General features: G+C 37.8%; 2 protein-coding genes across 4 annotated transcripts; both read left to right on the top strand.

Moving 5' to 3' along the window:
- Nucleotides 1-501: 501 nt before the first annotated feature.
- Nucleotides 502-9,447, top strand: LOC131798371 (NACHT, LRR and PYD domains-containing protein 12-like). Its single transcript, XM_066168004.1, has 6 exons — nucleotides 502-592; nucleotides 2,004-2,722; nucleotides 3,019-3,675; nucleotides 4,504-4,692; nucleotides 5,526-5,549; nucleotides 6,248-9,447. Exons 2-6 carry the CDS (start codon nucleotides 2,017-2,019, stop codon nucleotides 9,262-9,264), a joined length of 4,593 nt encoding a protein of 1,530 aa, XP_066024101.1. The 5' UTR covers nucleotides 502-592; nucleotides 2,004-2,016; the 3' UTR covers nucleotides 9,265-9,447.
- A 4,086-nt stretch (nucleotides 9,448-13,533) lies between these two features.
- Nucleotides 13,534-25,711, top strand: LOC131786396 (protein NLRC3-like). Of its 3 annotated transcripts, none has more exons than XM_066168054.1 (6): nucleotides 13,534-13,651; nucleotides 17,579-18,294; nucleotides 18,844-19,500; nucleotides 20,576-20,764; nucleotides 22,548-22,658; nucleotides 23,703-25,710. In XM_066168054.1, exons 2-6 carry the CDS (start codon nucleotides 17,592-17,594, stop codon nucleotides 25,394-25,396), a joined length of 3,354 nt encoding a protein of 1,117 aa, XP_066024151.1. In that variant the 5' UTR covers nucleotides 13,534-13,651; nucleotides 17,579-17,591; the 3' UTR covers nucleotides 25,397-25,710. The 3 variants fall into 3 exon arrangements, with proteins under 3 accessions (XP_066024151.1, XP_066024152.1, XP_066024153.1); XM_066168056.1 differs by lacking the exon at nucleotides 13,534-13,651 and having other exon boundaries at nucleotides 17,790-18,158; nucleotides 18,239-18,294; nucleotides 23,703-25,711; XM_066168055.1 differs by lacking the exon at nucleotides 13,534-13,651 and having other exon boundaries at nucleotides 17,259-18,294; nucleotides 23,703-25,711.
- Nucleotides 25,712-25,843: the final 132 nt, after the last annotated feature.

Genomic DNA, 25,843 nt, shown 5'->3' with positions numbered 1-25,843 from the left:
TTTCTTGGATGCATTGCAAAAGTGTGTGAAGATCGTTAAGATTTCCGCGCTCGAAGTTTGAGAATTTGGATCACTCAAAACTCGTACTAAACTAGAAATCTTGGAAACAAACTACGGCTTAGCGTCGGTTTCACGGGGAGGATTGAGTTGGTGGGGAATTGAAATGAAACTACAGTATATGTGCTTGGATTCTGCGTTGGATTTTTGGCCGCCCGGTCATTCTGAGCTCAGATTTTTCGCTTCTCGGATCGGGTGTGTGGAAATGGAGTGTGCAGCCTTGTCCTTCTTCTATGAGTAGTAAACCTAGAAATGGATAAGTAAGTGAGGTATTTATTGAGAACAATATCAAAAATATTCCCATACAAACTCCTATATTTTCACCACGACTCTCATTTCGCAAGATAATAATCTCATAGCTGGAGCTTGGGCCAAGGAATCTTAGCTCCCAGTCTCTCCTTCACATTTGGTTAGTGAGACTGGTAACCAGACTGCTTAGGTTGACTTGAAACATGGCTGTTGCTCGAGTTGGATGCAGGTGATCTCTACCGTAAAAGACTTATTTGACGTTTCCAAGCAGGCGATTCTTTTCAAGGTAAATTCACTCTTGTAACATACACTTTCTCAGCTCAATTCCTGCAACTACTAGCGAGGAAACTGGTGTTTTTAGAGAAAAATCGTGAAAACTTGTGGCTTTATGCTTCCGTCAGCACTTCCTATTTGTTTTCGTATTTTTGAATTGTAGCTCTGAGTTATACTTGATTCCTCTATATTTTTCATCGTTGATTCACGGGTTATCTCCCGTTTTAGTGAATTCAATCGGCCAAATACCAGGGCTGAAAAATCATCGGAAATTTCTCGATTGTTAGCAAATAGTTTAAGCCCGCCGGGCGATCGTGATACTCAAAGCATTTGCTGAATGCTATATGATATTTTAGTACTTTTGATTTAAAATAAGCTGTGATTAAATGCCAGTAGCCGGGTACGGTCTCAAATAAATGAAATGCCCTACAGTACGAAATTTTTATAGCTTTTCTTTGGAAAAGTTCTTTCAAACTTCTCAGGAATACCTATAAAAATGTCAAGTGATTCCAAACTTAATTTGCTCGGTTGTGGACACGCTTCTGATCAGACTGCCGAGCACGGTCTCGAATGCTCGGCAGTTAGAAATTTTCACCTTAATGTCACTGAAATGTTCCTTAAACTTCTAAAGAGTATTAAATCTTTGTTAACCCTTTACATCCTAAAGTCATTATGCATATTCTCCACACTGTTCTTTATACATTTCCTAAGGTGCTGACAGGGAGAATTTGTTTACCGATCAAAAGCTTCTTTTGTTGGGCATCATTTCCTTAATTCTCATGACCTTAAGATGTAATTCAGGGGTGATATTGTAAGGAGAAATTAGATGCTAATCATTCGTAGGGTTTAAAGGATTATGAAATGCCAAGCAATTCCAACAATTAATTTGTTTTTTTTAGAAGATAAATTAAATTTTCTAAACTTGTGAAGACTGCGATTTACTATAATATTTATATGTATAAGTATGGTACATGTAAGCTTGACCACTACTGAAAAACACAAATTTTGAATATACTCAACAGGTTTGTATGAATTTTTCAGTGGGATTTTGGTGAAAATTTTTAACTGTGGGGCATTAAGTCCATTTGAGACTGTTCTGTGCAGTCTGATCAAAGGCTTGCAATTTTTAAGTCTTGGCAATCAGGCAACATCATGGTATGCTCAACCTTGGGGAGTTTGTCACCTGAAAAAACAGATTAATTTTGGAATCGCTCAACATTTCTAAGTAAACATCTGATAATCCTGAGAAGACCATAAGAACCTTTCAGAGGAAAAATCTGCAAAATTTTTGACTGCCAAGGCAGACTCTTACAGACAGTGCATGGCTATCAGGCATTTAGTCACAGCATTTGAAATAATGACAGATTTCTATCAGGAAATGTTTTGCAATGTCATTTAAGTGAATAAGAAGTATTTCCTCATAGGAGATGTGTCTTCATGGCTTCTGCCACTTCATCAATTCCTTCTACCAAAGAGACCTCTAATTATGCTGAGCTCTGTCGCCTTCTTGTCGATGTTGGATCATGTGTGTTAAGGGAGATCTTTGACAGGGTATGTCCACCTGGAAACCTTCACACAGTTCTGGCTCATCCTCAGAACCAAGCAAAGTTACAAACCCTTTTGAAGAAGAGAGTCCTCTGTATCCCTCAGTGGCTTAAACTTTATCCTGCTGACAAATTCTTAGTTTCCTCAAGGAACTTTGACACTTCCCTACTGCTACTCCTATTGAGGAATATCTTTGGCTTGCTTCTCCCTACCAGTAGCTGGGATAAGCTTCCTCCTATAACAGACACCTCTCCAGAGGCTGACATCACCCGAATCAAGGTCTTAAGAGATAGAGTTTGCAGTCATGCTACCACTGCTTCAGTTGATGATTCAACTTTCAGTTCTTACTGGAATGACATTAAAGACACTTTTATGCGTATTGGAGGGGCTCGCTATCAGGATTACATCCATGAAATGACACTTGATTGTGTGGATGCTGATCTTGTAGGAGACTACCAAGAACTTCTGAGTAAGTGGTTGAAGGATGAAGAATGCATCACAGACAAATCAAATGAGGAAAAAATTGTGAAAAAGCCCAGGAAGGAAGGAAATATGGAGGATTCCTTGGACATTTCTGAACAAAATTCATGGGAGAGAGGTGTGTGTAATTTTTTGTTTAACCTGAGTTTTAAACTAACTTTGTAGAGTTAATACAATAAATGTAAGTCATACTGGATCATCCAATGAAATGAATTTCCTGCAGATTTTGTTTAAAAGTCATAATTATGCACAATTAAAGTTGTGCATTTTTATTCCCTTGATACATGTATGTCAACTGTATCCATAATTTGCCTTTTTTCTTCATCTTTCTCAACTTTTGATTTCCATTTGGGTAAGCTAATTAATTGTTACATACAAATGATTGAAAAAAAAAACTACAACCTTCTTTTTCAGAGACAGTAGTAATGCCAGCAAAAAATGGATCAGCTCAGACTGGGAATAGCAGCCAGCCAGAGCTTAGTGTGAAACTTCCAAAGTTGAGTGATCTTCCAGCAATCTTTACTCCGTGGGAAACTGTTGAACTGCCAGTGGATTTTCTTTTATTAACAGTAGAGGACTGTGAGTTCCTAAGCTGCTTTGCCTACCTGAAGGAACCCTTCAAGAGTTACCACATCAGTACTGGTCCTGTGTACTTTGGGTGCATGGGTAATGATCAAGGAAAGAAAATGAAAATTGCATTGAAGAGGTGCTCCAAAGGTTCTGATGTTCCTGGGGGTTCTTTGTCAGTTTCAAAAGATGCCATCTCGGTACTGGGACCCAAGGCTATTTTATCTGTTGGTGCCTGCAGCGGTTTGAACAGTGAAGAGGTCAAGTTAGGAGATGTGGTTGTTTCAGCAAAGCTGATAACAGCTGCACACAAAACTCCCCCCAGCAGAGATATTGGTAACCTGATCAAACATGTGGCTGATGGGTGGAAGGCACCTTTACAGAATGCTGATGAATATGCTGCCAAAGTACACTGTGATGGAGTGGTCCTGAGTATCTCAGAGGCGAACAGAGATATGATTAGGAAACATCCTGAAGCAATTGCAGTTGAAATGGAAGGTGGAGGTGAGAATCATAATAATTCAAATAATTGATGAGCCAAGCACTTTTGCACTTGTAGCAAATATTTTGAAAAACACTGCTCTGGTATTGTCTCTGCTGGTCCAAGAAATAGCATATACCATATAACATGCCAAATATGCAGGAATTATATATTGTGTATTAATTTATAATGATTTTATGTTTGGCTGGGGTAGGAAGATTTTTTTGCTGGTGAAGGTGCCTGAGACTTCTTCTGGATAAGTAAATTAAATGTGCTCCATGATGATCAGGATGTCATGAATTTTTTTAAAATTTGTCATCTGAAAAATGTATAAATTATGTTGTTTAATAGTTTGAGAGTTGAGGAATAGTATCACAGTCCCTGTTAACCTGAAACTCCCATGAGTGACCAAGACAGAATTTCTCCTTACAATATCAATATGATATTAAGCTGACAAGTAATGGGAAAAGAGAAAATGTCAATTAGGGGATTATTGGTTGATCCAAAACTAAATTTTCCTAACTGACATCATAGGAATTGTATGAAATACATTAAAGAGAATTTCTTAAAGAGATCTTAGGAGTGAAAGGGTTCACTAACAACAGTCTGTCTTTTGAGAAATGTTAAAAGTTACTTATGAAACAAGTTGAAGCCTGAAGAATAATTTTATAGTCCAGTGTACAATTTTTTAAATTACTAGTTATTATTACATCTTTCTGGTATGTGCATGTTGACAAACAGGTAGAGTGTGAATCTTTGTGAGCTTTGATTGAATAATTATTATTTTTAAGGATGCTGAGAAAATAAGCTTAATATATAAATAACAGACATGAATTTTTTTTTTTATTCAGGGGTGTATACAGCAGCCCATGATTTTAAGACAGAATGGGTGGTAGTCAAGGGCATCAAAGACTTCGCAGATGGAACACAGTCTTCAAGTAAGAAATGGAATGAAATTGCCTGTGTGATGGCAGCATCTGTTGTGGCCAACATTTTGAATGATCCAGTCATATTCCAAGATTGGCCTCACTTTAATGCAGGTATTGCTTCCTGTCTCAATCTTCTCTTTTTACAAGGACTCTGACTTAGATCTAAGTTCCCACAGCATATTCTTTTATGGATTATAAATCAAGATGATTTATTTAGTGATTGTTCACAAATAGGAAATTAAGTTACCCATATTTTGAGTTAACATTCCAGTAGCTTAAACAAGGCCTCTTTACCCTTTAACTCCCAAGATCTTGTTGACAATTCTCCTTACTGTCTGCCAAATGATTCTCATTATGTTAGTTTGGAGAATGTGGTATCAGATCAACTAGTAATCCCATAATTATTATTTTTCTTTATTCTCATCACTTGTCTGCATGATATTGTATAGATATAGTAAGGAGAAATTCTGTCTTGGTCACTCATGGGAGTGGTGGGAGGAAAAAACTTGTAGTTTAATTGAGAGATGTAATGATGAATAACAATTCACTCCATGAGCCTGGTGAACTGGCCTGTATTCTATAGTTAGCGTGGTTTATGTAACACCACCAAAATATGGAGAATTCAGAGGCAAATGACATCTGCCAAAGTGATATGAAGTGATTTGATATATGTTCTTGGGCCAATAAGCGACAAATCAAATTTTTTTAAACTAAAAAGATTGGTTTATCCAATACTGCATGTGCGATTGTATTTTGATGTGGAAACTATTGGAATGGATGGGGAAGTGATACATGCCAGCACACATGTTAATGGTTTTTTTTTAACCTTTTATGGAACCTGAAATGTTATTAGTTTGAGATGAATAAATCAGATTTCAGGTAAATTTCTTAAGTAAATTGGTTTAAAGAGACAACCTTAATTTTTTGTTTATTATTTCATTTAGGTGCCAATGAATTACCCTCTCAAGGTAAGTCCAACATGTTTTGATGAGTGTAATAATAGTGAACATGTGAATGGTAATGATAAACAGTGAGCTTATATGCCACTATTTTATCTCTCATAATCAGATACTGTAATCAAATGTTGATCCAGGATTTTTTTCGAGAGAAGGGGGTCAATTTTTGTTTAGAAAACACAGACTTTTTTTTTTACTCTGAAATCACAATAGGCCAAGACTTCTATCTAGAAAAGTAATTGTTAAATGCTTCATATTGGATAGTAATATGTGATCCTGTTGTTTCAAGAATTTGGATGTCAGACAGGTGGATCTGATGGGGGGTAGGGCAAGGACCTCTTGGAGGGGGGGGGCCTGCCTCCCCAAACCACCACCGATTTTTAACTATTATAGGGTCCATGAGTTGGGGCTCTGATATCCAATACTGGAATTGTTTCTCTGTTAGACACTGGACTTTGAAATTTACATTCAAGACCAGGCTTCCAAGGTGTACAACTATCTGTGGTATTAATGTGCCTTTAGTTTGTTATACTTTTTTCATCGATAAGAGTTAGACCAATATAGCCTAAAATCTTTGTCTTTAAGATCCTGTGTGTTAATTGAGCTGCCCTCAAAACAGTTAAACCCATTGAAGCAAGAGAGAAAGTACTTAAACTACTATCCTTGTGTTCATATTATTTATTAAGTATGTTCCTTTTTTTAAATTTCAGCCGTAAGTGCCTATACTTCAGCTTTAAAGTCTTCAATTATTGGCCAAACGGAGTTCCAACCCAAACTGCTTGCCTCTCGCACGATTTCCAACGCGAAGACAGACGAAATATTCACTAATCTTCTCATACAACATGGAAGAAAAGCCCTGATCAGGAGTAACAATGACGAGACATATTATTCAAGAAGTGAAGAGCTTGAGTACTACGGAAAAGTCAGCGGTACCCCAGTCAAGCACGCTAGTGAAATATTTCTTGGCGTGATTGATGATCAGGAGAGTGCTAATTCTATTCTTGTCGTTGGAAAAGCAGGGATTGGGAAATCCCTGTTTTGCCAGAAGGTGATTCGCGATTGGGCCAACAACGAATTATTTCAAGCACGAGAAAACACCGAAATCCCCAATTTAAAGTTTGTGTATTTGCTTACTTTCCGTCAATTGAATTTGCTTGAAAATAACTGTGTGACTTTAAGAGAAATCTTAAATTGTTGTTCGGCTCTGGATGACAAATGTAACATTGATGACTCTACATTTGAGTACATTTTAAAGCATCCCAAGGAAGTTATGATCATCCTCGACGGCTATGATGAGTATTCACAGCAAGATTACATCGCTGGAAACTTAGAAGAACAGCATCCCAATGACGCTAGACGTAAAATGCCGGTGGCCGCATTATGTTCAAAACTCATCAAAGGAAAAATCTTGAAAGAGACTATCGTCATGATTACCTCGCGGCCTGATGAATCGGACAAGATGGGAGGAATCCGTTTTAAACGATACGTGGAAATTGCGGGATTTTCGTCAGAACAAGTGAAAGAGTACATTGAGAAATACTTCAAGAACAACGAAAATATGAAGAACGCTGTAATTAAACATGTCACGCACAATGAGAACCTTGTCAGTTTTGCTCATATTCCTATGCTCTGTTATCTGTTGTGCTTCGAGATGGAGTATACCCTTGCTGAATCAGAAAATCCTGATGACCTTCCTGTCTCAACAACCGACATTTACACCAAACTTGTTGATATCTTTGAACTTAAGCATTGCGCCGAGTCAGAATACAGACAGAAAGAAATTCCTGAGCAATTCAAGCCCCCTTCTGTCATTAAGAACACTTTAGATAAATTATCAAAGCTAGCGGCTAAACTGTTGGTTGAAAGAAAGCCAACTTTTGATGAAAGGGAGATGGAAGGCCAGTTTGAAGCGGAAGAAGTCAGCAAACTGAAAGGTAGCGGTCTTCTTTACTGTGGTCAGTCTTTCAGGACTGCACTGATTACAACTACGAAGCACTTTAGCTTCACACATCTAACCGTCCAAGAATTCTTGGCTGCTCGTTGGTATGTTAAGGAAAATTGTGTTCCAAACAAACCATGCTCTGAAATGGTTTTCCAATTCATGGCTGGTGTGTTGTCAAATGAAGGAAACGAGAAACTGATGGAAAAATTAGTAGATTTACCCTCTATGCGTCGTAATCTTAAAATGGCGTGTCTGAATGAGTATCAAAACAAAGAATTTGCCAAAAAATTCATCAGGAATAATCCGCAAGCCTTTAGTAATTCAGACGGCGTCATGGCTTTTTGGAATTTTCCTGACTGCATTGGAGTATCATTTGCGTTGGACATTATCAGTGAACTAAATAAAGAGGAAGCTGGAGAGGCACAACACAAATGTTCTGATAAGTTCGTCACAGTTGAGGAGTTAAAACTTAGCGAATCACAGCTAACACTGTCTGGAATACAACGAGTCTGTAATTCACTGAACAATGAACACTGTCTTGTGTGTGAACTGAACTTAGTCTACATTGACTTGACTGATGAATGTGTTGATGTTATTAATAGATTAGTAGTAAGGAAGTTAACCACATTAAGTCTAGTGACCACGAATATCACTAATACCGGTGTGGCCGGTCTATGTGAAGCTTTACAGCATCCAAGCTGTAAGCTAACCACACTAAATCTGGAAGGTGATTCTATCACTGATACCGGTGTGGCCAGTCTGTGTGAAGCTTTACAGCATCCAAGCTGTAAGCTAACCACACTAAATCTGCAGGGTGGTTCTATCACTGATACCGGTGTGGCCAGTCTATGTGAAGCTCTACAGCATCCAAGCTGTAAGCTAACCACACTAAATCTGCAGGGTGGTTCTATCACTGATACCGGTGTGGCCAGTCTATGTGAAGCTTTACAGCATCCAAGCTGTAAGCTAACCACACTTAATCTGCAGGGTGGTTCTATCACTGATACCGGTGTGGCCAGTCTGTGTGAAGCTTTACAGCATCCAAGCTGTAAGCTAACCACACTAAATCTGCAGGGTGGTTCTATCACTGATACCGGTGTGGCCAGTCTGTGTGAAGCTTTACAGCATCCAAGCTGTAAGCTAACCACACTAAATCCGCAGGGTGGTTCTATCACTGATACCGATGTGGCCAGTCTGTGTGAAGCTTTACAGCATCCAAGCTGTAAGCTAACCACACTAAATCTGCATGGTGGTTTTATCACTGATACCGGTGTGGCCAGTCTGTGTGAAGCTTTACAGCATCCAAGCTGTAAGCTAACCACACTAAATCTGCAGGGTGGTTCTATCACTGATACCAGTGTTGCCAGTCTATGTGAAGCTTTACAGCATCCAAGCTGTAAGCTAACCTCAATAAATCTGGGGATTCGTGCTATGACTGATATCGGTGTTGTCCATCTATGTGAAGCTATACAGCATCCAAGCTGTAAGCTAAACACACTAACTCTAACGCAGAATTGCATTACTGATACCGGTATTGCCATTCTATTTGAAGCTTTACAGCATCCAAGCTGTAAGCTAACCACACTAAATCTGGGGAATAGTTTTACCACTGATACCAGTGTTGCCAGTCTATGTAGAGCTTTAAAGCATTCAAGCTTTAATTTAACCACACTAAATCTGCCTTCGTTATTTAGTTCCAAATATCGTGCAATTCTTAAAGCTATAACTCAGAGACACCGACCAACTTTAAACCTGTCTTTTGAGGTTCTTCCAAATCTTTTATAGTTTTATCAATTTTTAGTAGATTTTTATATTTAAACAAAATAAATAGTTGCAAGTCAAATCTTAATTTTGGGTCAAAGAGACTTACCAGGTAGACGAAGTATTTTTAATCACCAGAGTGAAAAACAACGCTTAATGTAAATAGAACCGCAAATATTTTGTAATAAAGGTTTTTTTTTTACTGGCGACATTATTTACTGTACTTGGTTTGTGTGTGTAGACCACTCGAGTGGTGACAAGTAAGACTTGGGGTCGGGGGAGGGTGGGAGGGTAATCTTCCGAGAGGCAACTGTGGGTCTAAGGAAGCTTTCGGACAAGAACGTTTAGTTAAAGTTCCTCGAGGTAAGAAAAAAGAGGAAAATGTCTTCCCGTTCACCCGATTCTGATTTAATTTTTGATGAAATTACACCCTTCTAAGTACTGCCAAAAAAGAGATGGTTTTCTTTTTTTTTTTTTTTTTCAATTAGCAACAATTTTTCGTTTTAATTGTCTGCCATTACACTGTACCGATCATTTCAAAAATTTTTCATCCTCGTTTAAGTTGTTCAGCTTTGTTAAGTTAAGTTCCAGACGAATTACATGTAGAGACCTGGATCGAGAGATAGAGTAGGAGGTTAAATTTCCCACTTGAGAACCCAGCTTATGTAGCATGCACCACCGGTTTTAACCTTTTTGGAGTAAGTTGCCGTGGTGTATCCGAACTCAGATTAGTTCACAGATTGGACATTTAATCTCACAAATTAATATCTCGAGTCAGCTCTGTTAGTGCCGCTCGACAAAGACGCAAAATGGTGATGGGAACAGATTAAACGGAAAATTTGTTTTTTTTTTAAATTGAGGTGGTATGTTTGGCGTTTTACAAAAACGGTGAACTTAATACTGAGTAAGTTTGCAATAACGTAAGAAAGCTTTTGATACTATTCCTTTACGAGACCTGCCTCCGTTAAAGGCTCCCTCTTCCCCTTCACTGGCTTGCTCACATTCACACGAGCACCTACAAAGCAACAGACAGAGGAAGCCACTGTCCGTTTTTCGAAACCGGTTTTGCTATTTAACAGTTCTTTTAAGAACCTCATGGCCACTATTGGAGACAGAAAAGTCAGTGCTATACTCGCTAAAATAAGAGACAGCCAAACGCTGCTGATCTCGCCAATTAAATCTCCCCAGAAAAACAGTCAGCCTCCAAACGGTCCATTGTGAAGGCACGCACTAAACGAGCCAGTGCAGAATTAAACAACGACTTGCTTTCGTCAAAACTAGCTTCCAAAAAGTACTAAGAGTTACCAAACGACCACGACATGCCTTTGTAAAAAACCAACCCCTAAGCGTCTTAAGACGGAAGCGAGTTTCAACAACCTGCGGAACACAATTGCCTACATGGAGACACGGCGCGCAAAAACAAAAAAATTCTTTTTTGTTCTTTTATGGAGGGTTTAAAGGAAGGAAGAAGGAATTAAAGTCGTCTGTCAAAACTGTACGAAGAGTATCATCAGTCAAACCTTCGATCCCAACAGCAGTTTTGAGAGACCTTATATGACTGATTCATAAAGAAAACTCTTTCAAATTCAACCACAAAAACTATTTTCAAACACTTGCAATAGCTTTTGGAAAAAAATAACGGTAGCTTTTGCAGTTATATTCATGGCTCTTATTGAGAAACAGCTACAAACTGGCTACAAGCCCACAGAAACCATTTCTTTGGAAAAGACATATTGATGACATTTTTGTGTGTGGACCATTCCCGAAACCGAAAGCAACAACTTCATTGAGTTTGCTAACTAATTCCGCGCCACCTTTAGATTCACGAATGAACAGTCATAAAAAAAAAATTGTTTTTCTCGATACTGAAGTGTTTAATGGACCGCGATTAACCGATAGCAAAATCGTTGATTTTTAAACATATTTAGGCCGACAGAAACGTTCCAAGATACACACAGTTATCTTCACGCCACCTTCTCAGTGTTAACCCTTTACACCCTAACATCAGTATGCATACTCTCCACACTGTTCTCTTTTCACCCTAACATCAGTATGCATACTCTCCACACTGTTCTCTATACATTTCCTAAGGTGCTGACAAAGGAGAATTAGCTTAATGATCCAGAGCTTCTGTGGTTGTTGATCATTTCCATAATTCTCATGACCTTAGTGCGTGACTAAAGGGTAATATTGTAATGAGAAATTAGATGCTAGTCACTCTTAGGGGCTAAACGGTTAAGAAGGGTTTTGTAAAATGAGAGGCACTACGCTTACTGAGAACAAACTCGGTTAAAGAATCTTTTGAGCCAAGGAAGAAAGAATTTTTATCTCGCCTTATAGAACGAAGCTACCTTCAGGACCTCGTCCAAAAGGTCGTTGCCGATGCCCAGTTCTCATCACGCAACACGGCTATGAGAAACAAACCGAAATCATCTAAAAAGATTTTCCCGTTCGTTAGAATTTTCAACCCTGCTAACCAGAATGTCAAAAAGATTCTTATGAAACACTGGCACATTATTTCAGACAACAATAACCTGGTGAGAGTTCGATCCCTTGGGGTGGGGGGTGGGGATTTTGGACAAGAAACCTTTACCCTTTAACCCCTTGGAGTGATTAGCATCAAATTTCTCCTTACAAGATCACCTCTGAATCTAACATTAAGGTCATGAGAATAAAGGAAATGATCACCATTTAAAAAACTCTTGATTGTTAAACAAATTCTCCTTATCAGCACCTTGAAAAATGCATAGAGAGCAGCATGGAGAATATGCATACTGATATTAGGGTGTAACGGTTAAATTATTGAGTAAAATAAACAAAAAGGGGCGTCTGTTTGAAGCGTATCACAGCATGTCTAGACTGTCTACAGATGATATGCGTGTCCAATTGAGCGCGCAAATCATGTCATGTCGACGAACCTCGATCTCAAGTGGTTCATTCTATCAACGCATAATCCGAACCAAAGGGAATTGTTATAAGGTTTGCAGTTGGATGATTTGAATTACACCTCAGATTTAGTTATGGCTAAACCACGTTCGTTTCTATGCAAACCTAAAACAAGTCGTCAAATGCAAGGTATTTGCAGTGCACCGCAGTTATACTGATGACGTCCGAGGTTAAGGTGGCCGAACGAAAATCAAACGAGGGTAAGTTTGATGGCAATTTTCTAAATAAGGTTTGGCTTCTAGATACCAGGAAATTATAATGTTTTATCATTTAAACAAAAGTATAGCACACTGTGCCTTCCCTCCCACCTGACAAGTTCTTCTGTTAGAGGTGCCATTCATACTTCTCACACAAAAAGAAAAAGCATTCTCTGTTTGATTCTCCTCTCCCCAACCCCCTCCCCACTGCTTTCATGCCTCCCTGTAAGGTCCACCATACAACCCAGCAACAGTTCATGAGAGGTCCAATGTTGCGCTGGTTATTTCTGAAGGGTTTCCATTCTCAAAAATGTCAAATGCTACATAAGCATAAGGATCAGAACAATTTCGATGCGATAACAGGCAATCTGTAGAAACAGAGAAATTTTGGTTCAAATCAACAGAAGGGACTAACTACTGACACTATCGTTAACCTTGAGGTGTGTTTAGTAAACAGATAGATTAGGCACGAAGTTTACGTCAAACCGAAAATGTTACGTTTTTTCGTCATTCTTTGTTCAGCTCATCAGTGAGGTGAATAAATGTTTTGAGTTCTAATCAGGTAATCATGCGGAGAACAAACTTCGTTTCATTCAAATTTCCAAAATTTCTTCCAGGTATAGCTCTGGGGACATCCTGTGAAGCCTCACAAAAGAGCCCTCGAGTCAAAGCAAGGGAAATTTGATGAAAACGGCTGATAACTTCGGAAGTGTTCAGTTATCAACTGAGGCGGAAATTGGGCGAGATTCCACACCTGAGTGGCTTTTTCCACACCACATCAGCACAAGTTATCATGGTATGGTATCGCCAAAGAATTTACTCCAAATTACGTTCAAGTTTATTATTTCACACTGTTTACAGAAAAAATAACTTAACATAACATGATTTACAATGATATAGAAAAACCTCAAACAGAAATTAACCAGAAGAAAGAATATTTAATCGTGTACAGTGACCAAAGTAGCTAATAAGCTTTCGAGTTGGTCACAATTACGGCTTTTAATCAGTAATTATCGGAGTAAGGTACGTGTCTTGTTCGGCAACGTTGCTTGACTGTTTATTAGAAAATTGAATAGTCCGCCATATAGAGAATTGAATCTCCCGGAAACTCGTTTCTAGTCTTCCTCGGTTATCCTTCTCGCATTAGGCAAAAGCCCGAAGACTATTCGTACAGGAGTTTCTAACATGGTTTAGGTGCGGGTAGGATGTGGTTGATCTCTATTTTGAAAGACTTGTTTGACGTTTCTTAGCGGACGATTTTCGCCAAGGTAAAGTCATTTGTTTACCAATATACATACTTTTCAACTTGATTCACGTTATTGCTATAGAGGGTCTTGTCTTAACCCTCGTAGCTTAGTGCTTCGGTCAGCACTTCCTGTTTGTTGAAGAGATGCTCGTATTTTTCGAATTGGAGCTCATAGTTACCCTTGAGGTCACTGTATTCAGTAGTTTTTGATGATGATTCACTTATTTGTTATCATTTTGTCGAATTTGGCTTGATTCGCTCGGCTGGTAGCTATTAAATATGTATTTTAAAAGACGAATGGCTTTGACTCGTGGATTTAGGTTCTCCTGTCAGCACCTTCTGCTTGTTAGTGAAATAGATGGTCGTATTTTTCGAATTAGAGCTCATAGTTATTATTGACATCGCTTTATTCGGTAGTTTGTGGTGTTAATTCACTTATTTGTTATCATTTTGTCGAATCTGGCTGAATTCGCTCGACTTCCAGCTGAAAAATATGTGTTTTAAAAGACAAATGGTTTTAACTCGTGGATTAGTGCTTCCGATCGATAACCACTTCTGCATGTTTTTTTGAGACATCTTCGTATTCGCCAACCATTCGCTTATTTTTGGTGAGACCAACACATAATGTTTTTACATTCATTATTATATATAATACTGTATCTCCTCCGTCTCTTGTAACTCATGAAAAACATATTCTGACTGAAATCCTGAAAATTACAGTCAACTTTTTGAAGGGCATCAGCTTTGCCTGGTGGCCCATCAGATCGCGGATGCCTGATGCCGTAAAAATTTTATTTTACTTCAATTAATACTAGCAAAACATTGAACAGTTTTTCAGTTCCCGTGGGATGAAAATCGATCAAAATACCGTTGTGGCCGAATTCATTTGTGCTTCCAAACTAGAAATATGTTTTCAAAGTAGTTGTTGAAAATCAATTTTCTAGTTTACCGCTGGCTTGCTGTGATTAACATGATACATTCCTTAATTTTGAGCGAAAGGAACAACTGATGCATGTACCTTTACTCCAAAAACATTGAAAACTGCTGCTTATAAGCTGCCCCACTTAAAAGCGCTAGTCAAAGCTCTCAAGTCTTTCACATTGAGTGTGAGTCTCATGAAAACAAATTTAATTTTATGTTCTCAAGCTGAAACTATTGTTTCTTACGGCAAATCACGGCTTTCGTTAAATAACTTGAAATTAATTATCCTTTTAAATATAATTTACTCCTTGTTCCCTCTGACTTGCTTCAAAGTCTTTCCAGCAGTGGAAATGCTTGCTTAGACTAATGTATTCCATAGCGACTTCATATTCTTTTTCATAGTTTTTGGGGGTAGTATGCCCCCATTTCCTCTAAGGATGGTGATGCCTGCTGCATCCCATTTGAAGGCTAATTATGCAGGTGATAATCTCAGTCTTGAAGGTAGTAAAGTAGTGTAGTGTGAGTGTTGTGTAATTGTGTGGGTTCCCCCTACTCCATTTGACTTTTAACCCTTAACACCCTAAGACATTGGTATTCATATTCTCTACACTGTTCTCTTGACATTTCCTATGGAACAGACAAGGAGAATTTGTCAAAGAAGTATATTTGATAGTGAAACAAATAGAAAAGTCAGTTTAGAATATAAGAGCTACATTTATTATTTTATAAGTGTTTAATCGATGAAAACCTTTCTTAGAAAAACTGTGTTGACTGTGTTATTGCTAAAATAAGAAAGACCATACAAATGATTGCTAAGCTGAGATACTTTGTTCCATCATCTGTCCTCCTAAATATCTATAAATCCTTAATTTTACCCAATATAACTATTAACTCACTGCTTGAGGTAATGCATCCAAAAAATATACTGTAAACAAAATTTGTCTCCAAGAGCAAGTATTGTGTTTAATCTACTTTCCTGACAGAAAAGAACATGCTCTCTCCTTATTTATAAATGCAAAAATTCTACCTATTGCCTTCCTCTTTTGGGAAGCTAGCTGTATGTAAATTAAAGCTTGATGTTCATAACAACAGAGCACCATCTATCATCATGAAAATTTTTGTGAGAACATTAAACAATATCATTACATCTATACTTACTCATCAACATCACTACTCTTTAGAATTAAATACTCCAGGTGTCAAAATCTGGAATGAGATGCTTAACGAATAGAAAAATTTTTCAAAGAAATCCTTCTTAAAAGAAACAAAAGAGCTGGTCTCAATATTCTAGGGACTGAAAATTCTTCTTTCAAGCCTGATGAGATAATGGTTAAATTCAAACACTGCAAAATTGAAACAAATTAAACTTGCCGTTGTTCAATATCTTTAGTGCACTTAGATACTCGACAACTTTTTATCTTTTACAATGAATGTCTTTCATTTTCCTTTTTCTTTTCTTGTGTATCTTTTAATCTTTTTTATGTAATATTTTCTTATTTACTGTCAACAGAATCTGCTAAAAATGTTCCAAATTTCATTTTTTATCCTAAGTTAGGGAAACTAGTTTTAACCACTTAAAAGCTTAATTTGCCAAACAAAAATCTTAGAAAGGAGGCAAGATATGGCTGAAAGAATGTTTCAGGAAACCTGACCTGAAGAACAAAAGGTGTCATAAATGGAAAGGCCTCCAGCAGAGTGTTGATGTTTTTCTGCAGGCTTTCATCCAGGATCTCAATTTACATATATTGTTTACATCACATCTTGCACTGCATATTCACTAGGAATCTCTAGCACCTTTCACAAAATGTTGAGTAATGAGAGGCTTCATCAAACAGCCTAGAACAGTAAACTAAAAGTTGGTAGAGAGAGCCCAAGCCAAAGAAATTGAAGTTAATTCATTTTCCTCAGCTTGCTTGGTGATGTTTGAATTATGTTTAATTTACGTTTTTCATGAAATGACCTTTCTTGAAAATTTTAAAGGAGCTCTTTGTCAGGAGGCCTGCCAGGGGCTTTCATGTTGTGTTTCATTGGTCAGCAGCATGACCACATTGACACATGCAATATTTCCCATTGTCCAACTTCACAATAGGTTTCTCAGGAACTAATAAGAATATCAAAATTGTCTCAGACACCTTGTTAGCCTGGAAGGCACCCTATTTTGTTAACAGCAATCTTAAGTAACACATTGCCCCACCTGGATTAGCATCTGCCATCTGTAAGTTAAAGTAATATTTTGTATATTGAATATGAGAAAACAGATAAAGTGTGACATGGGAAATTCAGAAACTTTTAACTTTTTGATGATCTCCTTTATTCTTGTGACCCATACATTTGATTCAAGGGTGATACTGTAAGGAGAAATTAGATGCCAATCACAGCCTGTTATCTTCTGAGTGATACTGTCAAGTTTGTTGTGAGGTCTGGGGTAATGTGGAGGCTGGTAATTCAGTAAAACAAATGCCATCAATGTTGTGTTTAAATGATTACATGTGCCTACCAAAACAAAAACTGTAAAAAAAATTTCTATTTCCATAATCTTTTCTCTATAAGCTTTAGTGTATTTTTTCAGTTTCTCTAGTAGTAGTATGATTAGGATGATTTTTGTGGAAGGCACCCTATTTTGTTGATGGTAACCCCAGGTAAAAAAATTACCCTGCCTGGATTAGCATCTACTATTTGCAAGTCAAAGGAATATTTTGTATATTGAATATGAGAAAATAGATAAAGTGTGACGTGAGAATCAGGAACTTTTTAAATTTTTGCTGATCTCCTTTATTCTTGTGACCCATACATTTGATTCAAGGTTGATACTGTAAGGAGAAATTAGAAGCCAATCACAGCTCTTAGAGGTTAAAGGATTAAAATGGAAGATGCAGCAAACTTATTTTAATGATCTGTTGTGCGATATTTAACTCATTTTTGGAGTGCTGTAATATTATGGTGTTGCAAAGTTAGAACAAAGCAATGATTTTTGTGTGTGCTCTGTTATTTTGCCTTCCATGTATTAATTACAAGCATTTCTTTACAGAGGACTTGATTTCATGGCTTCTGCCACCCCATTGCATCCTTCTACCAAAGAGACCTCCAATTATGCACGGCTCTGTCACCTTCTTGTTGATGTTGGATCATGTGTGCTGAGGGAGATCTTTGACAGAATATGTCCACCAGGAAATCTTCACACAGTTCTGAGTGATCCCAAAAATCATGCAAAATTGCAAACACTGCGAAAGAAGAGAGTCCTGAGTACTTCCCAGTGGCGCAAACTGTATCCTGCTTTCAAATCTTCAGTTTGCTCAAGGGACTTTGACACCTTCCTACTGGTATTTCTTCTGAGGAATATTTGGGGTCTGACTTTCCCTGCCTCTGGCCAGGATGACCTTCTGGCAACAGACACCTCTCCAGCAGCTGATATCACTCGCATCAAGATCCTCAGAGACAGAGTTTACAGTCATGTTACTAGTGGTTCAGTTGATGATCCAACTTTCAGTTCCTACTGGAATGACATCAGAGACACCTTTCAGTGTATTGGTGGGGCCCGCTATCGTGATGTTATCAATTATCTTGAAATTGATTGTATGGATGCTGATAGTGAGAAGGACTACCAGGAGCTTTTTAAAGAGTGGTTGAAGGATGAAGACTGCATCACAGACAAATCACATGAAGATGAAATGGTAAAAAAGGCCAGGAGGGAAGATGACCTGGAGAGTTCCATTGAGATATACGAACAAAATTCAGGGAATGAAGGTTTGTGTGATATACTTTTGTTGATTTTAAGTTTTAACTTGTCTCTTTTGTGTGATTAATGTTAGATATAGTGGATCATGAAATAAAAGAAATTACCTCCAAAATTTCTGTGTGGAAATTCATAGGTACACTGTATAAGTAAGTAAAGTTTTGTGTTTTTTTCTTGATGTTATGAATTAAGTCTATGAAAAAATTCATAGTCAAGATATAATTCTGTACTGAAGATGATAGATTTAAAGCCTGATTATTTGAGTAAAAGATGATGAAACTCAGTGAATGACACAACCATGCAAACTCAGAGAAAAAAGGGGAGCACTTGGAGGTGTTTTTTTTTTCCTTCAAGTATGCCTGTGTAATTTTCTACTGTGAAATCAGTTAGTGTGGGCTTAAAATGTTTTATGCAGGGTCACAGGTACATTGACTTAATTATTATTCATTACCAGTTTTCTTTTCTTTTTCTTCATTGTCTGTTGATTTTCTTTTGGATCTGCTAATAACTTCTAATAAATGAATGGAAAAAAAATGAAATACTACGTTCTTCTTTTTCAGAGACAGTAAAGATGTCAGGGGAAACTACATCAGCACAGAATAGCAATGCAAGCCCACCAGAGCTTAATGTTACACTTCCATTGATGAGTGATCTACCAAAAACTTCTTTTGCCTGGAGTAATGTTGAACTTCCTGTTGATATTCTTTTATTAGCAGTGGAGGACTGTGAGTTCTTAAGCTGCTTTGCCTACCTGAAGGAACCCTTCAAGAGTTATCACATCAGTACTGGCCCTGTGTACTTTGGGTGCATGGGTGATGATCAAGGAAACAAAATGAAAATTGCATTGATGAGGTGCTCCAAAGGTCCTGATGTTCCTCAGGGTTCTTTGTCAGTTTCAAAAGATGCCATCTCAGTACTGAGACCCAAGGCTATCTTTTCTGTTGGTGCCTGCAGTGGTTTGAATAGCAAAAAGGTCAAGTTAGGAGATGTGGTTGTTTCAGCAAAGCTGATAACAGCTGTATACAAAACTCCCCCCAGCAGAGATATTGGTAACCTGATCAAACATGTGGCTGATGGGTGGAAGGCACCTTTACAAAATGCTGATGAATATAATGCCAAAGTGCACTGTGATGGAGTGGTTCTGAGTATCTCAGAGGCAAACAGAGATATGATTAGGAAACATCCTGAAGCAATTGCAGTTGAAATGGAAGGTGGAGGTGAGAATCATAATAATACAAATAATTGATGAGCCAAGCACTTTTGCACATGTAGCAAATGTTTTGAAAAACACTGCTCTGGTATTGTCTCTGCTGGTCCAAGCATACACCATATAACATGCCAAATTTGCAGGAATTGTGTATCTTGTATTTAAAGGGATTTGATGTTTGGCTGGGTGAGAAGATTATTTCACAGGTGAAGGTGACTGAGACTTCTTCTGGATAACTAGATTGAATTTGCTCCATTAGGGTGTCATGAATTATTTTAAATTTGTCACATGAAAAATGTAGAAAGTATCTTGTTCAATAGTTTGAGAGTTGAGGAATAGTATCACAGTCCCTGTTAACCCTGAAACTCCCATCAGTGACCAAGATAGAATTTCTCCTTACAGTTTCAATATGATATTAAGCAGACAAGTAATGGGAAAAGAAAAAAGTGTGAACTAGGGGATTATTGGTTGATCCAAAACTAAATTCTCCTAACTAACATCATAGGAATTTTATGACATACATTAACCCTTTAACTCTTAGAAGTGATTAACATGTAACTTCTCCCTATAATATCCATACGTTATCCAGCAAACAGGTAGTGAGAATACTGAAACTCATCAGGTAAAAGATAAAATTACCTTGATAAAACATCCAATTTTTTTGTAACCAATTTACAAGGAAATGTGTAGCAGCTAGAAGGGAGAATTAACAATCAGATCTTGGGAGTTAAAGTGTTAAAGAGGATCATTAAAGAGATCTTAGGAGTGAAAGGGTTAACTCTAACTGACAAAACTTTGTCTTTTAAAAAATATTGAAAGTTACTTTATATGAAACAAGATGAAGCCTGAAGAATAGTTTTACAGTCTCAGTGTACAATTTTTTTTGATTACTGGTTGAAAAAAATTAGGTTTCTGTTCCAACTAATGTCTTTCTGCAATGTGCATGTTTACAACAGCAAGAGTGCAGCTAGAGTGTGACTCTTCGTGAGCTTTGATTGAACAATTACATGTATTTTAAAGATGCGAAGAAAATAAGCTTAAGATATAGTTAACAGACATTACTGTTTATTTGTTTTGTTTTTTAGGAGTGTATGCAGCAGCCCATGATTTTAAGACAGAATGGGTGGTAGTCAAGGGCATCAAAGACTTTGTAGATGAAACGCACTCTTCAAGTAAGAAATGGAATGAAATTGCCTGTGTGATGGCAGCTTCTGTTGTGGCCAACATTTTGAATGATCCAGTCATATTCCAAGATTGGCCTCACTTTAATGCAGGTATTGCTTCCTGTCTCAATCTTCTCTGTTTACAAGGATATGTCTGACTTAGATCTAAGTTCCCTCAGCATATTTTTGTATGAATTATAAATCAACATGATTTAATCAGTAATAGTTGACAAAGAGGAAATTAAGTTACCCTTATTTTGAGTTTACATACCAGTAAGTGTCTAAAGGTGATGGGAGAAGAAACTTGTGGTTAAATTGAGTGATGTAATGATGAATGACAATTCACTCCATGAGCCCCGTGAACTGGCCTGTTTTCTATAGTTAGCTTGGTTTATGTAACACCACCAAAATATGGAAAATTCAGAGGCTAATGACATCTGCCAAAGTGATTTGAAGTGATTTGATATATGTTCCTGGGCCAATAAGAAACAAATCAAATTCTTTTAAACTAAAAAAATTGATTAATCCAGTACTACATGTGTGACTGTATTTTGATGGTGAAACTATTGGAATGGAAAGGGAGGTGATAAATACCAGCACATATGTTTATGGTTCTGTTTTTTGTTGTTGTTGTTGTTGTTGTTGTTTTTAACCCTTTATGGAACCTGACATGTTAGTAGATTGAGACAAATAAATCAGATTGTAGGTAAATTTCTTAAGATCTAATGTCAGCATGCATCAAACAAACAGCGGCAAGTCACCCAAATTTGTTTCCCCTCCTTTTGTCCTTTGAATTTCTCTGTCACGCTTGTCACGCACTGATATAATAAGTTAGAGAAGATAAATAAACTGAAACTCAAATCTGGCTGGAACGTGGTAGAGCATGATTAACGTGATCATCGAAACAGCTAATAAAATCATAAATAAACAATGTAAGAGTGTTATGTTAGACTTTTTACAAATTGTAGTGATTTACGCCAATTAACGGTGGCGACAAGTAGGCGCACCATGTACATTTCATAGTCGCTATAAAGTAAATTTTGCCGGACTTTGAGTTCGTCTCAAGATAGAACAACATAAATACACAAGGAAATTTTTACAGTAACTTTATAACCATCCTTTGGTCTTTTAAAAGCTTGAAGCTCAGTAGATTGTGTCATATCAGTCATTGTTAAAACTGTCTTTGTTTTGATGCTACTTTTCGACATACAGGAAGGAAAAGTATGTCGGACAAAAATATTCACCAAAAAATAAATATTTCTTTGGCAGCTTCAATAACGATAGGGGATTAAGTCTAGATGATAAAGCAAAGGCTTATGTTCACAGAAATACCGTAGGTCTAGTACATTCATTACATGAGGTCACATAAGGTCGAAAAATGAGGTCGCTCACCTCATGTGAAAAATTAAGAATTAAACCCAAATGTCCACACTGTGTTTTCATCGGCAGTATCTTTGTCTGTTCGTGGGTACTCGTGTACAACTGCTGGAGTGCACTTTTGTGATTTCTAAGCGTCTTATTGAGTTTGATCTGTTCAGAATCGAGTAGATATTGACATAGGTATCATTGTTTATCTGCACGTTTATGTGAATTTGTGATGTAAATTTGCTTATGAAATTGCGCTTATCTTTCTTACTAATGCAGATTCGCTACGTGACTTCAGAGACACAACTGAGAAGATAGAGATCGAAATGAAGGAGGTTAACTCAATATTTATCTCCCGAGTTTCACTATCAGAAACCGCTATAGCCGAGCCATAAGTTTTTTTCGAATATTGTATAAAATTTAAAAAAACAACAACAACAGAGGAAGGGAAAAGGATCTATTTAGTTAACTTTTAATGAATAAAGTGACTCTCACTCGGACTAAAAGTTCCAATGTTATTCCACGAAAGGGTCTGTTGAGAAAATGATAGGCGAAATGGTAAAGATGGACAGCGAACTGAAAGAAGTGAAGGAAAAGCTGTGTACTTTGACAGCCTCAGTGGGAGAAAGCAAGGATGAAGGTAAGTTGAATTATACAATAAAAGTTATCCTGCTTAACCGCAAATTTCGCCGTAGTCAACATGGCCTGTATGTGAGAGAGGGAGAGATCATCCTATGTTAAAGAGATTCAGTTTTTCAATTTAGACAATCTCTGGAATAATCTCTACGGTGTGCTTTCATTCCCTCCAATTGTTCAAACTTTCACCCGTAATTAGCCTGGAAAACTTTATATTTTGATTAGAGTGGAGAACGAAATAAAACGAATTACAGTTTTAACGAAAACATTGGCATTAACATTGGCTCGATGTTAGAAATTAACAGAGCAGGTTCCACTGCATTTACAAGCCAAATAGCTTTTGGTCAGTAAATTGACATGAATCATACATTGATACCTTTTTCATCGTCCAAGTAATTTCTTTGGCAGTGGTGTCGTACTCATTCGCTAATTTAAATTCAATGCCGAATACCTAGTAGCATTAGATGTAATCCGCATATTTCTGAATAAAATAACTAAACCCTTCCTACGCTCATATTGTGGAGTATTCAATTCTACATGGGAAAATAGTTGAATGAGGATCGTCTTGAGTAAAATAGGTTCCTAAGGAAAAGACTGTAGGAAAAACCTCCCACTTCATCGCAGGCGAGCCCCCGGTTTTCTGCAGCACTTTTGATGAAACCGCGTGACAAAGAAGGCCCAAAGGCGTTGTTTGGTTTCCATTTATTTGTTCGTAGTCTCGGTAAATCCCGAAAAAGCCTTTCTCAGACTACGGCTCCAATGATATGAATATTTATCTCCCGAGTAATTTATTTTACGACAGAGTTTCACTGTCAGACACCCTTAAAGCCGAACAAACAGATTAGGTTTACCTGAATTCATAATCTAAATGGCTTTTAATCAGTAAGCATGAATCATACACTAAAAGCTTTTTGCATCGTCCAAGTAATTTCTTTGGCAACGGTATCGTACTCATTCACTTATTTAAATCCAGTGCCGAATACCAGAGAGGCACCACAATTTTGAATGCTGCATTCATTAGATTTCTTACTTATTTTGCTACTGCTAGGTATTTTTGATCCGACTGAGCTTATCAATGGAATTCGCCAGCTTTACAAGACTCGCGAGGGATGGCTCTCGCCATTTCCATGGTGTGAAGAGTTTCAGTTTTTTCTTGGAAATATTTTTACACGGCTCAAAGTGGTCAGAAGAAAGAAAACGAGAGGAGAAATCAGTAACGTATTTGTTGACATGTCGTCAATACTAGACCCGTATGAAGAGTGTTCAGCGCCGAGAACAGTGTTGATTGAAGGAGAACCTGGTATGGGAAAAACCACCTATTGTAAAAAGTACGCCTACGACTGGGCCACAAAACAGCAAGAACCTCAGGGCTGCGGCTCAACAGCATTTAAAGTGGTATTGTTACTGAAATGTCGAGATATCCATTCTGACGTTTGGGAAGCTATTGATGATCAGCTTCTGCCCCGAGACATCCATGAAGAAGTCAAACAACAATTCTTTCATTTTATTCGTGAAAATCAGTCCAGCATTTTATTGATATTGGATGGATTGGATGAGTTACCGTCCAGTAAATTGTCGATGTTTTCCGAATTAATTGAAGGAAGAGTGCTCCCCAAATGCCACATAGTTGCAACAGCAAGACACGAAGCTGGAAAAGAGGTGAGAAAATGTTGTGACGTGCTGCTTCAGATCGAAGGATTTACTGAAGAGCATGTGAAAGGATTTGTCACCAAGTACTTTAAAGAAAGGACGGATTTAGCCACCAAGCTCTCGCAACGGATGTCGCGAGATAAAAACCTGAGAGAAATAGCGGCCAATCCTCTAAACACAGCACTTCTTTGCCTTTTATGCGAAGAGTTTGAGGGCACACTCCCCGAAAGCAGAGCTCAACTGTACTTGGATATGGTTGAATGTGTTTTGAGAAGATATAGAAAAAGGAAGGGACTACTAGAAAAGATTGAAGACTTGACAAACCATTACAAACCGCAATTGAATCACCTTGGAAAGGTAGCGTTGAATGGTTTACTTGACGATAAGTTGGATTTTAATGAAAGTGAATTGAGAAACCATGCAAAAGACCTGACGGAATTTGGATTTCTGTCAGTGCAGCCTGGTGGCAGCAAACTGAGACAAACACTGCACTATGCCTTCTTACATAAAAGTTTTCAAGAATTCTTCGCAGCATTCTTCATTTGTTCTCAGATTCAAAGCAAGGAGATGAAACCTGAAGAACTAGTTTCCGATCCAAGGTATTTCGTTGAACTTAAACAAATACTTTTGTTTTCATGTGGAATTTTGGCCATGGAATGCGATGAACAGGTTGTGGCTCTTGTAAAGAGTTTAACAAATGAAGTCAACAAAAATGAAGGCCATGGTGCAAAAATTGCATTGGAGGCCATCAACGAATGCAAAAGAGAAAAAAGTGATTTTCACTCGCATTTATTGAAGTCGTTTGGAACTGGTTTGAATCTAACCAATTTGGATTTGTCTGAATGTGATATTAGTGATGCGGGTGCTACATGTATTGCTGAGGCAATCAAAGTGAACAAGACGCTAACCAATTTGGATTTGTCTGGCAATGATATTAGTGCTGCGGGTGCTACATGTATTGCTGAGGCAATCAAAGTGAACAAGACGCTAACCAATTTGGATTTGTCTTGGAATGGTATTAGTGCTGCGGGTGCTACATGTATTTCTGAGGCAACGAAAGTGAACAAGACGCTAACCAATTTGGATTTGTGAGGTAATGGTATTAGTGCTGCGGGTGCTATATGTATTGCTGCGGCAATCAAAGTGAACAAGTCGCTAACTTAAACAACTTTGAAGTAAAAGGGCACTGCCTTTAAAGTAGGCAGGTTCCCTTGAAAATTGAGGGCCGAAGGCCCGAACCTCTAGGGGGGTCCGGGGGCATGCTCCCCCGGGAAATTTTTTAAAAGATAAGTCTCCCAGAAACGCATTTTCCTGCAATCTGGAAAAGAAATCTTGTTGCAATGATGCATACTTAATCTATCATAATAAAAAAGAATGGTACTCTGGGAGAATTTGTTTATTTCAATGTTGTTATCGGAGCCTCTTTTTATCCTACAGTTACAAGTTAAAGGCCCATTTTCAACCTTGATGCAACGCCTTTCAACCTTGACGCGACCCAATTTCCTGTAACACGGAATTCCTAGATCACTAAAAACCTTC

Source organism: Pocillopora verrucosa, chromosome 6, assembly GCF_036669915.1.
Source record: "Pocillopora verrucosa isolate sample1 chromosome 6, ASM3666991v2, whole genome shotgun sequence".
Lineage (NCBI taxonomy): Eukaryota > Metazoa > Cnidaria > Anthozoa > Scleractinia > Pocilloporidae > Pocillopora > Pocillopora verrucosa.
This window is presented reverse-complemented; position numbering and strand designations above follow the sequence as displayed.